Genomic DNA, 15,763 nt, shown 5'->3' on the forward strand with positions numbered 1-15,763 from the left:
ATAACTTGTTTATTTTTTCTACGCCCATCTGGCTGGGTTTCCCCAGCCACTCTGGGCGGCTTTCAACAGAGCACTAAAAAAGAAAATAAAACCTTCAGTGAAGGAATATATGAAAAAATATGGTTCCGGAACTGGAATATTAATAGATAACGTGTAAAACGTGCAGGGGTAAGCAAGGAAATAGTAAAAGAATCGGCAGAACAAGGATTAAATTATAACAACACAAGAAGACGGAAGAAGAAGAAGATGGGGAAAAGAGATCACACATGGGTGAAATGGAATTTGAAATATTATTTATAATATAAAAGCTTTAATATAAGATCTCTAACTGTTATACAGTGGTGCCCCGCAAGACGAATGCCTCGCAAGACGGAAAACCCGCTAGACGAAAGGCTTTTCCGTTTGCGATGCGCTTTGCAAGACGAATTTCCCTATGGGCTTGCTTTGCAAGACGAAAACGTCTTGCGAGTCTCGCCATTTTTTTCCGCTCCCCCCCCCCCTTTTCAAAGCCGCTAAGCCACTAATAGCCTTTTAGCAGCTTAGCCGCTAATCCTTTAATAGCCGCTAAATCGCTAATAGCGCTAATCCTCTTAGCCGCTAATAGGGTTGCTTCGCAAGACGAAAAAACCGCTAGACGAAGAGAATCGCAGAACGGATTCTTTTCATCTTGCGAGGCACCACTGTATTTGTATACAGCAAAGAGAAGTTTAGAGTAATTAGGTATATTTTAATTTAGTTAATTATGTAATAGATTTATGTTAGAAAATGAATATGAATGTTGAATTTGATGTTTGTAATTTTTCTTTTTTCGGTTTTGGAAATAAAAAATAAAAAAAAAAAACTTCAAACATTAAAAACTTCTCTAAACATGGCTGCCTTCAGGTGTCTTCTAAAAGTCGGATAGTTGTTTATTTCCTTGACATCTGATGGGAGGGTGTTCCACAGAGCGGGTGCCACCACTGAGAAGGCCCTCTGCCTGGTGAGCAGAAAAGTTCATTTATATCCCACCCTTTTCTCCAGGGAGCACTTGGGTCACCCCACTCCTCAGTTAATCCCTACAACGACCCTGTGAGGTAGGTTAAGAGGCTGTGACTGACTCCCAGGTCACGCAGCGAGCTTCATGACCAAGTGGGGATTTGAACCCTGATCTCCCACATCCTGCTCCGACACTCTAATCCAGGGGTCAGCAAACTTTTTCAGCTGGGAGCCGGTTCACTGTCCCTCAGACCTTGTGGGGGGCCGGAATATATTTTGAAAAAAAAATAATGAACGAATTCCTATGCTCCACAAATAACCAGAGATGCATTTTAAATAAAAGGACACATTCTACTCATGTAAAAACACGCTGATTCCTGGACCATCCATGGGATGGACTGAGAAGGCAATTGGGCTGGATCTGGCCCCCAGGCCTTAGTTTGCCTAAAAGGTAAAGATAAAGGTACCCCTGCCCGTACGGGCCAGTCTTGACAGACTCTAGGGTTGTGCGCCCATCTCACTCAAGAGGCCGGGGGCCAGCGCTGTCCGGAGACACTTCTGGGTCACGTGGCCAGCGTGACAAAGCTGCATCTGGCGAGCCAGCGCAGCACACGGAACGCCGTTTACCTTCCCGCTAGTAAGCGGTCCCTATTTATCTATTTGCACCCGGGGGTGCTTTCGAACTGCTAGGTTGGCAGGCACTGGGACCAAGCAACGGGAGCGCACCCCGCCGCGGGGATTCGAACCGCCGACCTTTCGATCGGCAAGCCCTAGGCACTGAGGCTTTTACCCACAGCGCCACCCGCGTCCCGTAGTTTGCCTACCCATGCTTTAATCACTACACCACCATGGTTTCCTAGAGTACTTCTGCTGTGGGACAGCTCTATAAATTAAGTAGGTAAATAAATATGGGGAAAGCAAAATGTCACTTAGAGCAGGATCTGAAATATTTTCCTTGAAGCTTGAATTTGTTTTCTTCTGGATTGTTTTAGCTGATTACTTGCAGTTCCCAGTAATTGGTATTCAGGCGCATATACTGCCGTCAATGGTCAAGCTAAAACGTAGCCATTGTGGCTAGGGGTCACGGATCACGTTCTCTTTGAAACCCAAACTGGGAGACACGTGAACTAGAGTGAGAGAGATCAACATGTTCATTTGACGGCCTGCCCTCTTTCAACCCTGCTCAAAGCAGTTGTCTTAAGAGGAGGCAGAAAAACTTGTATTCGGCCTCTGGGCAGAGACTCTCTTCCGATCCAGGTATAGACAATACTGAACTGGATGAGCCAATGGTCTGGCTTTGTGTAAAGTAGCTTCATTTTAACTTTATTATTCAGGTCAAAGTCTTGGTCAAGACCCTCACCCGTCCAGCAAATGACAACAAAATTGGACAAGTCAATTTGTTATCGTATTGTTTTATACACCTTTAAGTGCCAGCTGAAAAGGTTCCTCTTCAACCGGGCCTTTGGCTGGACATCCGATGCCCTTTGAAATGTGTTGAGGGAAGGGAGGGGTTAATGGTATGTTTTCGTTCTTATTATGTATTTTGCATTTTTTATGTTGTAATTTGATGTCACGAATCTCCCCGAGATATACGGGTGAAGGGTAGTACAGTGGTGCCCCGCAAGACGAATGCCTCGCAAGACGAAAAACTCGCTAGACGAAAGGGTTTTCCATTTTTTGAGTTGTTCCGCAAGACGAATTTCCCTATGGGCTTGCTTCGCAAGACGAAACGTCTTGCGAGTTCTTGCGAGTTTGTTTCCTTTTTCTTAAAGCCGCTAAGCCGCTAACAGCTGCTAAGCCGCTAATAGCCGCTAAGCCGCTAAGCCGTTAATAGCTGCTAAGCCGCTAATAGCCGTGCTTCGCAAGACGAAAAAACCGCAAGACGAAGAGACTCGCAGAACGGATTAATTTCGTCTTGCGAGGCACCACTGTATACAAAATTTTAATAACAATGACACTGACAATAACAATAATATATTCTTGCACTGAATCAAAGCTGCACTTGGGGTTTTTTCCCCCTGTGTTGTTCAGAAGAATTCTACATCTTTTCTCTTACCAGACTCAGTTTTTGAGCTGAGGCACCACCAACCATGGCTATTTACTGGAGATCTGCTGCCTCTGGGTGGGAGATCCCATAAAGCACTCCTGGACTAGAATTCCCACCATCCCCTGACCTTTGGCCGCAATTGATTGGATTATTCATTCACATTTCAATCAGGTGATGGCAAAGAACCTCTCCTAGAGACCTCGGAGGACCACTACAGATTGGAGCAGACAATTCTGGGCTAGACAAACCCTTTAATGGGGAACTCCCAGATAGGACTCCCAGATGCTGCTGGATTCATGATATATCATCCCTCTTGATTTAACTTTCTCCATAACATTTGGGAAAATGTGGATTTATTTTTTTTAAGATGGGAAGACCAGGGTGGGAAACATCCATGGCTGCCTTATGCTGAGTTAGGATGGAATCATCAAACAACTAAAGGGCTCTCACATGGAAGATGCAGCAACCAATGGATTCACATTACAAGATCGGTGATTCTGACCGTGGAGCAGACTCCCTCTGGAGATGGTGGACTCTCCTTCCTTGGAGGTTTTAAAGCAGAAGTCTGGATGGCCATTGGTCATGTATAATCTAGTTGAGATTCCTGCATTGCTTTGTTTGTTTGTTTGTTTGTTTGTTTTATTAGATTTATCTATTGCCCATCACAAGATCTCAGAACAGTTCACAAGGTAAAAACACAAGGTAAAAGCATGAATAAAAAGTTAAAATAAAAACAACAAAATAATAACCCCCCCTCCCACAAACACATTTAAAAGAGTGTAGAATGTTAATCAGCAAAAGGCCTGGTTGAAGAGCAATGTTCTCGCCTGGTGCCTAAAGATTAATAATAATAATAATAATAATAATAATAATAATAATTTATTATTTGTACCCCGCCCATCTGGCTGGGTTTCTCCAGCCACTCTGGGCGGCTTCCAAAAATGATTAAAAATACAGTAAAATGTCACACATAAAAAACTTCCCTGAACAGGGCTGCCTTCAGATGTCTTCTGAATGTTAGGTAGTTGTTTATCTCTTTGACATCTGGTGGGAGGGTGTTCCACAGGGCAGGTGCCACCACCGAGAAGGCCCTCTGCCTGGTTCCCTGTAGCTTTTCTTCTCGCAATGAGGGAACCACCAGGAGGCCCTAGGCGCTGGACCTCAGCGTCCGGGCAGAATGATGGGGGTGGAGACGCTCCTTAAGGTATACTGGGCCGAGGCCGTTTAGGGCTTTAAAGGTCAACACCAACACTTTGAATTGTGCTCGAAAACGTATATAATGAAGGTGCCAGGCGAGCCTCCCTGGGGAAAGCATTCCACAAATGGGGAGCCACTGTAGAGAAGGCCCTGTTCTCGTGTTGTCATCCTCTGGACCTCTTGCGGAAAGGGCACAGGAGGAATGGCCTCAGTGAATGATTTCAGGATCTGGTTAGTTCATATGGAGAGAGGCAGTCCTTGAGGTATTGCAGTGCCAGCGGTGTAGCTAGCCACCTGGGTGCCTGGGGTGGCCTGCGTGCCCGCGGGGAAGGCAGGGCACACCAGAATCCCAGTGCCTGAGCCCCATTCTGCTCTGGTGCTTAAGCACTCAGAGCCTGCAGGGAGTCTGTCTACCACAGGCTTAGGCAAACTCGGCTCTCCAGATGTTTTGGGACTACAACTCCCATCATCCCTAGCTAACAGGACCAGTGGTCAGGGATGATGGGAACTGTAGTCCCAAAACGTCTGGAGGGCCAGGTTTGCCTATGCCTTGTCTACCACCTCCTCCTCAGCTGTAGAGCGGCTGAGGGCCCTTTCGGCACCGCGGAGCCTGCAGGTGCCCAATCCACGGTGTTATTCCCATAAGAGAGGCATGGCTTGGCTATGCCTCTGGCAGTACTGAGGAACAGATGACCCCTTGGGTCCCTTCCAACTCTACAATTCTATTATTCTACCTAGCTCAGCGCTGTCTGCACTGACTGGCAGCAGCCCTCCCGGATTTCAGCCCTACATGAAAATGTCAGGGGCTGAATCTGGGACCACCTTCTGCACGCCTTCTTCTCCTCCCTCACACTTGAGATGACTTCATCCCGTTCCCGGATAGGAACGCAGGGCACCGCGCCTTGCACAGACTCAGACCCGTGGGGATCCATCCAGCTCAGCGCTGCAAACACTGGCCGGCAGCGCCTCTCCAGGAGTTTCAAGCAGGGGGCGTTCCCAGCCCGAAATGAGGATGTCGGGATTTGAACCCGGGACCCTCTGCGTGCAGAGCTGCTGTCTCTGGGCCCGCGGGGCGCAGCTGCAGGACCTCCCTAGAGCAGGGCGAGGAGGGGGAGACCTCCCTCGGGGGCTGCACCGCTTTCACCCCACCTGCACCCCGCTCCCCCTAAGCAGCCCCGCCCTTCCCGGCCCTGCCATTGCATCTCCGCGCGCGCGCCCGGCCCGCTGCGCATCCCCGCTTCGACCCTTCCCTTGCCATACCACGCGGCCTCCATTCATCTCCTGCTGTGCAGCTGCTCCGAGCATTCCAACCGGAAGGAACTCTCGAGTTTTTTTTCCCCCTTCTTCTTCTCCTCCCCTGGAGTCTCCCTCCCACTCCCCTTCCCACAAAGCGCGGCTTCGAAGTTCGCTTCGCCTCTCTAGGAGTTTCGTTCGACGGCGCTCGGCTGCCTTAACCCTTCGAATACCCACACGGGAAATAAGAAGAGACGTGCGGGGTTTCGGAAAGGCATAAGGCAGGAGTGGTTGGTTGGTTGGTTTTCCCCGCAGACAGGGGAGCAGAGAAGCAGTCGCTCATTATTAGTGGCCCGGTGGATGCTGAGAATGTGAGCAACTGATTTGGTGGTTTGGTTCTATTTAAAAAAAAAAATAATTAGATCTTTCTTTGCTCTTGCAACTGCGCAAAAACGTTACAGCATTTTCTCACAAATACAAAGCGTCTTAAAAAGCAGAGACATCACCAGTGGCGTAGCGTGGGGGGTGCAGGGGGGGCCGGCCGCACCGGGCGCAACATCTGGGGTTAGGGCAAATCCACGGGTTAGGGGGCGCAAATCCACAGGTTAGGGGGCGCAAATTACTTGCCTTGCCCCGGGTGCTGACAACCCACGCTACACCGCTGGACATCACCTTGCCAACAAAGGTCCATATAGTTAAAGCTATGGTTTTCCTAGTAGTGGTGTATGGAACAGTGGCGTAGCGTGGGTTGTCAGCACCCGGGGCAAGGCAAGTAATTTGCGCCCCCTAACCCGTGGATTTGCGCCCCCCTAACCTGTGGATTTGCCCTAACCCCAGATGTTGCGCCCGGTGCGGCCCGCCCCCCCCCGCCCCCCCACGCTACGCCACTGGTATGGAAGTGAGAGCTGGACCATAAAGAAGGCTGATCGCTGAAGAATTGATGCTTTTGAATTATGGTGCTGGAGGAGACTCTTGAGAGTCCCTTGGACTGCAAGAAGATCACACCTCGCATGATGAATTCTGCATATAAGTTAAATAAGCAGGGGGACAAAATACAGCCTTGTCGTACCCCTTTCCCAATTTTGAACCAATCAGTTGTTCCATATCCAGTTCTAACTGTAGCTTCTTGTCCCACATAGAGATTTCTCAGGAGACAGATGAGGTGATCAGGCACTCCCATTTCTAAGTTGGTATCTAAGGTGCTACTGGAAGGGGTTAAAGTGACAGAGCTGGGAGGCCTAGAGAGGCTTGGAGGACTGCACGCCGCACACAAACACACACGCAGAGATTTCATAAATACGTATTTGAAGGAGGCTGCTGGCGGAGTGTAAATACTGGTGCCCTTTCCTGTTATGCCATTGGGCTGCTCCCCCTGGAAACTGGTTCTGACCCAGAGGACTAGCTGCTTGCAGGAGGGGCAGCCGAACTGAAGGGCAGGAGCAGATCTCAAAGGAGCGGTGAGTTAAATGCATGGAGAGGGGGTGTTGTTGTTCAGCTCTTGCAAGCAAAAGGTGGGGCCGGCCCCCCCCCATGGCCCTGCCCTACTGCATCCAACCCCTCTTGCTCCCAGTTTGTTTAGGAACGGGGCAGAGACCGATTCAAACTGCATCTGAAACCCACCCCCCCATAATTCTCAAAGAATTATGGGCACTGTAGTCTCTTAAAGGTTGCTGGGAAGTTGGAGCTCTGCAGGGGGTAAACTCAATTTATTTGGTTTTTCAAATTAAAATTTTACAGAGATATATCAAACATGAATAATAAAAACAAGATTCCTAGGAATCTCCTGGACTTCCATCCTCCCCTTTGTGGGTCCTAGTGTTAATCATTTCCTCCCACATCTTTTATGATACTCCAGATCCTTATGTCCAGAATTCAACCTTAAACTGCAAGTGATATTCCAATCCTACTAACGATTTTCACTGTTTACAATGGTCTTTAAGATAAGTTATAAATTTCCCCCATTCCTTATTAAAATTTTGGTCTTCCTAATTTATAATTTGGCAGAATATTGGGATTATTTGATATGTATATGTATAATTTGGAATATTTAATGTGATTTGATTGGATTGTTAAAATGGAAAATTTAATTAAAATGATATATAATTTTTTTTAAAAAAAAAATGGTCTTCCTGATTTCTGACTCTTCCGGTCATTTTAGCCATTTCCACATAGTCCATTAACTTCTCAGGTAGGGACTTTATCTTCTTTCCATCTCTGGGGGCAGCACCAAAGTGATCTCGTTGGGGCGCAAGCCTGGGCAGTGTGTCTGGACGTCCTGGGCTGCCTAGATGACAAGACCCTCCTCTTGGTCTCACTGATGGGGTGCAAAGGAAAGCAGAGCAAGGCGTTTGGCACCAATGCTAGCTCCGCTCAGAGTAGGGCCACTGAGCTCAGTAAACACAAGTAGCTTCAGTTCACCAATCTCTTTTTTTTAAAAAGTTTTTTATTTATACAACAAGAAAAACAAACAAACAAAAAACACAAATACCAAATTACACACAAATTACAAAAATAACCATCGACACTTAATATTCTTAGCAAACAATAAAACATCTATTGGTCTTAACACTAAAGACCCAACCTCCCGTCTATTCCATACTTCAAATTCATATTACTTATTGCCAATACACTTTTTTTTCATAATTAAACTTATTCTCATTAAATCTAAATTCTTATATCTACCTTGCAACTATTACTGAAGTTCCTCGAATGCTGCAACAGAATTTAAACTGCTATATTTATTTTTCAGATATTCTTTAAAAACCTCCCATTTAGAAACAAATTCCTGTTTTGATTTATTTTTTTATTTTTTCTGATAGACCATCTAATTCAACATATTCTGTCAGCTTTTGGATCCAATCTTGAATAGAGGGGATTTCATTACTCTTCCATTTTGCTGCGATCAAAACTCTTGCTGCCGCCGTCGCATATAAAAAGATACCCTTCCTCTTTTGTGGAATATCCAAATCTGTTATTCCCAGGAGGTAGGCCTCTGGTTTTTTATTGAAAGAGATCTTTAGCATTTTTTGCAGTTCTGCATGTATACTCTCCCAGAATACCTGTATTTTCCTACATATCCACCACATATGGTAGAATGTTCCTGAAGCCATAGCAGTAAAACGGAAAAATACTCAGGAAAGCTGGCCAACATATAAAATACTTCTAAAAAATGAAGATAATCAGTTCACCAATCTCAATGGTTCTACTCTGAACATGGAACTTAAGAGCCTTCTGGATCATGCCTATGGCCCATCTAGTCCAGCATTCTCTTCTTACAGTGGCCGAACAGACGTTTGCTGGGAACCCGCAAGGAGAACCTGAGCACAAGAGGCCTCTCCCCTCTTAAGGTTTCCAACAACTGGCGTTCAGGAGCACCTCTGCCTCCAAAGCAGAAGTCAAATAAGTTGGAGTTCTTGTTATTAAATATACCAAGAAAAAAGCACACCAAGAACTCTGGCCAATATAAGTTTCAAAAGTGGGAGTGGTCCCTACTCGCAAATCAATAGTCAATTGTAACAAAAATTAATCCGTTCAAAAGTATGTATTCCAACAAGGATTACAAACTCAAACAGAGATTACAAACTCATAAGGATATATATAACACAATAATTTGTTACAGTATTAAAGATAAGAGTTTATGAACAGAGATAAGTTCATGTTAGTCCATAGTAAGATTTGACATGGAGGTCTTGGTTTCAATCATTGAGCAGAAGTCAATTATGGATCAGAAACCAGGACAGGGCCCTGTTTCGATGTATTCACCTTCATCAGCTGGAAGTACCAAACATTACATGAAAATACATTTAAATTCTAAATTATCATAAATTATAAAACAGTATTATGCAACATTTGGTTCCTTACCTAATTTTTAAGGGGCCGTGTAAGTTTGAAGAATTCGTATAAATAACATATTTTTCGCTCTATAAGATGCACCGGACCACAAGACGCACCTAGTTGTTGGAGGAGGAAAACAAGAAAAAAAATATTCTGAATCTCAGAAGCCAGAACAGCAAGAGGGATCGCTGCGCAGTGAAAGCAGCAATCCCTCTTGCTGTTCTGGCTTCTGGGATAGCTGCGCAGCCTGCATTCGCTCCATAAGACGCACACACATTTCCCCTTACTTTTTAGGAGGGAAAAAGTGAGTCTTATAGAGCAAAAAATACGGTATATCCTGTTCCGAAGCAGAAGTCAGCATGGAAGGTGGTTTGCTTGCCTTTGTTAGAAGTTATTAAATGGAGGCTGGATGGCTGCCTATCAGGGAGGTCGTTGCAGCGGTTTTCCTACACTAGCCGGGTGATGGCGGTTGTTCTCCGTCTGGGGATGTTTTATCCTGGAATATTTCATCTGTCCTGCCTCTGATACATTCCCCTCCCCGCCAGTATTTTACCCCTGTAATCTACTCCCAAGAGTTTTGGCTGGAGATCAGCCAATAAAATAATATAGGTCTCTGTGAACATTCTGTGACATCATTGCAGCCTAGCCAATGAGGAGGGGTGGACGGGGGAGTGAACAGCAATGGTGACCTTCAGGTTACTGTTTCAGGAGCTGCACTCGTCCTCGGAGAAGCATGTGCATTTCAACCTAAGTTCCTTTTGGATCTCCACAAGAGCAGAGAACCCCGCGCAAGGAAGTCATGCAAGAGGACCATGAGGAGACCACCGTTCTGGATCCCCAACAGGGTGTCGTTCATGCTGAAAGAGGTATGCAATAAAGCAAAACATGAATAAGTGCTCTGCTGCAGCAGGCCAAAGGTCTGTCTCTGGCAGGGGTGGGGAGCGAGTTCTAACCAGAGGAAAAGGGATCCCTCCATAGGCCACTTGGGCAGGAGGGTGGGGCCGCCCACCTGTCAATCACCTGGCATCATACTACACCGGGTCATTGAGAGCTATTTGTTGGTTTGTTTATTTAAGGGACGCGGGTGGCGCTGTGGGTTAAACCACAGAGCCTAGGACTTGCCGATCAGAAGGTCGGTGGTTCGAATCCCCGCGATGGGATAAATAGGCACCGCTCCGGCGGGAAGGTAAACGGCGTTTCCGTGCGCTGCTCTGGTTCGCCAGAAGCGGCTTAGTCATGCTGGCCACATGACACCGGAAGCTGTACGCCGGCTCCCTCGGCCAATAAAGCGAGATGAGCGCCGCAACCCCAGAGTCGATCACGACTGGGCCTTATGGTCAGGGGTCCCTTTACCTTTACGTTCGAAAACCAAGGTACCACTGTATCACAAGGACAAATTGAACACCATCACATTTCTCTCCTTCTTCCAGCAGGCAGTGACTCTCTCCACAAGCGGAAAGCGCAGACATTTCCCACGGAGCGTCCCACAGGATTGGAGGAGCCCACATTTGTACGGGGCGAAAAGAGCCCTCCCCAGGGAGTTACGGAAGGAGTGGTTTTTCATCTTCACCAGGGACTGGAGACACAGCTGAGCAGCTGCCCTTCAGAGGGAGAAAGAAACTCTGTTCCTTTCTGGGGCGGCTACGAAGGACTTGGTGGATCTACAGTACAACAGAGAATCCCCCCAGGAGAGATCCAGGAGGGCAGCGAAGGCCACAGCTGGGGGCCAGACTTTGTGATCAGCAGGAGGAGCTGTAAGAAACGGGACAAGCCTTACAAATGCTCCGAGTGCGGGAAGAGCTTCAGTGTGAGCTCCGACATTATCCGCCACCAGAGAATCCACACGGGGGAGAAGCCGTACAAGTGCCTGACCTGCGGGAAAGGCTTCAACCAGAACTCCCACCTGATGGCTCACCAGAGAACCCACACCGGGGAGAAGCCGTACAAGTGCTGGGAGTGCGGGAAAAGCTTCAGCCTGAGCTCGGACTTCACCAGGCACCAGAGGATCCACACGGGGGCCAAGCCGTACAGGTGCTCCGAGTGCGGGAAGGGCTTCATCCAGAAGTCGCACTACGTGACGCACACGAGGAGCCACACGGGCGAGAACCCGTTCCAGTGCCCCGAGTGCGGGAAAGGCTTCACGTCCAGCACGCTGCTCATCAGACACCAGAGAATCCACACGGGCGAGAAGCCGTTCAAGTGCTCTCACTGCGAGAAGAGGTTCTGCGCCAGCTCGAACCTCGTGACCCACCTGCGGACCCACACCGGGGAGAAGCCGTTCCCGTGCCGCGAGTGCGGGAGGAGCTTCAGCCAGAAATCCACGCTGATCGCTCACGAGAGGACGCACACGGGCGAGAAGCCCTACAAGTGCTGGTGCGGGAAAATGTTCAGCAAGAGCTCAGACATCCTGGCGCATGAGAGGACCCACACGGGAGAGAAGCCTTACGCCTGCCCAAGCTGCGGGAAGCACTTCAGGATGAGCTCGCACCTCATAAGGCACCAGCGCGTCCACACCGGGGAGAAGCCGTACCAATGCACCGAGTGCGGGAGGAGCTTCAGCGCCAGCTCGCACCTTATCAGACATCAGAAAATCCACCTGAAAGCCAAGTGACAAACAATGTAACACAGGAGCAAGGATGGAAGACTGAGGAAATCCCGACGAAAGAATTGTGGCAAGAGAAACTGATGGCCTATGCAGAACTGGCAAAATTGACACATAAACTACGGGACAAGGATAAAAGGTAAAGGGGCCCCTGACCATTAGGTCCAGTCGCGGATGACTCTGGGGTTGTGGCGCTCATCTCGCTTTATGGGCCGAGGGAGCCGGCGCACAGCTTCTGGGTCATGTGGCCAGCATGACTAAGCCGCTTTTGGCGAACCAGAGCAGCGCACAGAAACGCCGTTTACCTTCCCGCCAGAGTGGTACCTGTTTATCTACTTGCACTTTGACGTGCTTTCGAACTGCTAGATTGGCAGGAGCAGGAACCGAGCAACGGGAGCTCACCCCGTCACGGGGATTCGAACCGCGGACCTTCTGATCGGCAAAGTCCTAGGCTCTGTGGTTTAACCCACAGCGCCACCCGCATCCCTTTAAAGAGGAATGGGACTTTAAAGAGAAATGGGAACCTAAAGACGCAACCAAGTGACTTGGACTCCTTGGCAGGCTTTGAATGAACACTCACAAAATTTTTATTGATAATCATTAGTTAAATAAATTAAGGACTTATACAATTCTGTAACATGCAGAGAATGGCATTTGTGGAGAAACCAGAGATTGGAACTGAGGGGGGGCGGGGAGGGCGGGTTGTTTATGGGAGGGAGGGGAGGGGGGGGGAATGAGGGAAAAAATTAAGGATGATATGTTTTAAGATAATATGTTTTGTTGAATTACCTAATAAAAAATTTAAACAAAAAAAACAACAACAATGGAACACAGAAGTGCAGCGGGGACAAAATCCCACCACTGACACAAGACAAGGTGCAATTTCTTAGATGCTGGGCTCCTTGAAACCAGAAGGACTTACTTCTTAGTTAATGTGTTTTTGATTGCTTTACACTGAGCTATCGTGGGCTGGTGTCAATAAGATGAGGCGGTTACATCAAGCCCGGGAAGAGTGCCAGTCAGGAATCTGTCCTGATTATGCACAAGGGAGACACAAAATGATGTCGTGCTCCAGCCCCCAACCCATAAGCCCTATTCTGTAACTGGTTGGCCACTTCCAGAAATGGTAGCAGAGCCATTCTCAGACAGCTCGGCTGAGCACTTGCTTTCTTTGAAGGCTTCCTAGAGCGTTTTTTCTTTAAGGAGGCGGCACCTTGCTCAAGATGACATCATCACAGAGTAGCCACTCTAGGAAGCCTGCATGGAACACTCTGTGCTCTTCAGTGGGACAGTAGAGAGAGTCTGCAGCTTCTTACGGCTTAACTCCGCAGGTAGTGAAGAAGAATTAAAACCATGCTAAGCTAAGATAGTGGGTAAACCACAGAGCCTAGGACTTGCCGATCAGAAGGTCGGTGGTTCGAATCCCCGCAATCGGTCCCATCTCCTGCTAACCTAGCAGTTCGAAAGCATGTCAAAGTGCAAGTAGATCAATAGGTACTGCTCCGGCGGGAAGGTAAACGGCATTTCCGTGCACTGCTCTGGTTCGCCAGAAGCGGCTTAGTCATGCTGGCCACATGACCTGGAAGCTGTACACCGGCTCCCTCGGCCAGTAAAGCAAGATGAGCGCCGCAACCCCAGAGTCTTCCACGACTGGACCCAACGGTCAGGGGTCCCTTTACCTTTACCTTAAGCTTTTTATTTTTTAAAGGCAAAATTACACCACCCGATTGGCACTCAAAATCAGCCCCCTTGCCTCAAGGAAGGGCCGTAGCTCAGTGACAGAGCATCTGCTTTGAGTGCAGAAGGCGGGAAAGACTCTCTCCCCGAAACCCTGGAGAGTCGCTGCCAGTCTGTGTTGACAACACTGAGCTAGATGGACTCTCCTTCCTTGGAGGTTCTTTAAGCAGAGGTCGGATGGAGTGCCGCAACACCAGTCACCTTTGACTGGACTTAACCATTTCCCCCCCTAGTTAACATTCCTGCATTGCAGGGGGTTGGACTAGATGACCCTCGGGATCCCCTTCCAACAGTTCTGTGTTTCTAATGGTCTCGACTCAGTATGTTCCTCACGGCAAGGCCACCTCTATCCTTAAGGCTCTTGGAGAAGGCAAGACTTTTTGACAGTGTTCACATTTCAAGCATCTATTTTCTTTCTTGGGCAAAGGCAAATGGAGGGGAGGGGGGAAATCGACCCTGCCGAAAGCAGGATTTAACCCCCCCTGCCCCATCAAGGGGGATTGGATGTTGCTGGGTAGGCTGCACTCACCAGTTCCCTGCAGGGAACTCCAAGAATTAACAAGGAGGGTTAAATCCTGCAGTTTTAATTGATTCTTCCAACTTCAACAGGAGGGTGGAAACTGCCTACTGACCTGGAACCATGATTGTATCAAATGATTGACAAGTGGGTAGTCCTACCTACCGGTCAAACGGGGGGGGGGGGGAGGGTTTGGAGAAAGATCAGACCTGCAGTCCCTCACATCCTACTGTCGGGAACGCAGTTGGTTTAGTTGCCCCCGCCCCAGGTTAGGTCTGCAGTGGACGAGGTATCTCATCAATGCAATACAGTGGTGTCCGTTCCTTGAGTCTCTTCGTCTTGCGGTTTTTTTGTCTTGCAAAGCAAGCCCATTAGCGGATTAGCGGATCAGCGCTATTAGTGGCTTAGCAGGTTTAGCGGATCAGCTGATAAGCGGCTTAGCGGATCAGCTGATAAGTGGCTTAGCGGCTTGGGAAAAGGGGGGGGTGGAGAGGAAAAAAGCCCTGCAGGAACTCGCAAGACATTTTCGTCTTGCGAAGCAAGCCCATAGGAAATTCGTTTTGCGAAGCACCTCCAAAACGGAAAACCCTTTCGTCTAGCGGGTTTTCCGTCTTGCGAGGCATTCGTCTTGCGGGGCACCACTGTATTTTAAATAACTGAATAGTGCATAGGGTGTTTTGTCGAGGGTCAAGCTTGAAGTCCACCCTGAAGCAATCAGAGATGGGCCTCGTGTGGTCAGAGGGTGAGTGTCCTTTGGGGGCATATCCTCTGAGCCCCGTTTTCTCTCCCCACCCCACGCCAGTATGAAATCAAGCAAGATTATTTGTGGGTACATTATTTGTTCTTTTTTGGAAAGTTACCGTTACAAAATTCTTCCCCCCCCCCCCCCACTAAAAACACAACTATACACATGCAAATATTTGTTTTCCCCTCTACATCCCACACTAGCAAGACTGAATAATCAAGTTACATATTATTAAGTCTCTGCTTGGCGTTCTGTAACTTTCCATTTGCCTGTCAGTATTGACAATGGTGCTATTAAATAATTGAAGGCAATCTACTTTGCAGTGCAGCCAATTCCTTTGTGGGTTAATGGGCAGCCGTTGTAAGATTTGGGTTGTAGGAAAAAGGATGAAGGCATCTGTCTGTATGTCTATGTATGTATGTATGTATGTATGTATGTCTATGTATGTATGTATGTATGTCTATGTATGTCTATGTATGTCTATGTATGTATGTATGTATGTATGTATGTATTTCCTTTTAGCCTGGTGTTTCAGTTACCGTATTTTTCGCCCTATAGGACGCACCGGCCCATAGGACGCACCTAGCTATTTGGGGGGGAAATCAAGGAAAAAATTTTTATTTCCCCCCCAGGTTTGCGCAGCCATCCCCAAGCTAGAAGAGGGAGACGGAGCGCTCCGTCTCCCTCTTCTGCCTTCAGGGACAGCCTCTCTAGCCTCCGTGGGGCAGCGGCTTGCCCCGCTGTCCCCCGAGTTTATGGGGCTGGCGATGGGGAGAAGCAAGCTTGCTTCTCCCCCCCCCCCCCGCCAGCCTCCAGATCAGGTCGGGGAATAGCGGGGTGACGGCGCTCTGCCTCCCTGCTATCCCCCGAGCTTAT

The 15,763-nt window shown here is 48.2% G+C and overlaps 2 protein-coding genes across 3 annotated transcripts in view; one reads left to right on the top strand and one right to left on the bottom strand.

Moving 5' to 3' along the window:
- LOC144326771 (uncharacterized) overlaps positions 1-5,392 on the bottom strand; it is a 29,944-nt gene extending 24,552 nt beyond the window's left edge. The window contains exon 1 of the mRNA XM_077923577.1: positions 3,032-5,392. The gene's annotated coding sequence lies outside the window, so the exon portion shown is untranslated. The remainder of the gene's footprint in view (positions 1-3,031) is intronic.
- A 4,621-nt stretch (positions 5,393-10,013) lies between these two features.
- LOC114592312 (uncharacterized) lies at positions 10,014-12,570 on the top strand. 2 transcript variants are annotated; one of them, XM_077922469.1, is made up of 2 exons: positions 10,014-10,152; positions 10,720-12,570. In XM_077922469.1, exons 1-2 carry the CDS (start codon positions 10,086-10,088, stop codon positions 11,895-11,897), a joined length of 1,245 nt encoding a protein of 414 aa, XP_077778595.1. In that variant the 5' UTR covers positions 10,014-10,085; the 3' UTR covers positions 11,898-12,570. The 2 variants fall into 2 exon arrangements, with proteins under 2 accessions (XP_077778595.1, XP_028576227.2); XM_028720394.2 differs by having other exon boundaries at positions 10,717-12,569.
- The last annotated feature ends 3,193 nt before the right edge of the window (positions 12,571-15,763 follow it).

The sequence above is a fragment of the Podarcis muralis genome, chromosome 2, assembly GCF_964188315.1.
Source record: "Podarcis muralis chromosome 2, rPodMur119.hap1.1, whole genome shotgun sequence".
Classification (NCBI taxonomy): Eukaryota; Metazoa; Chordata; class Lepidosauria; order Squamata; family Lacertidae; genus Podarcis; species Podarcis muralis.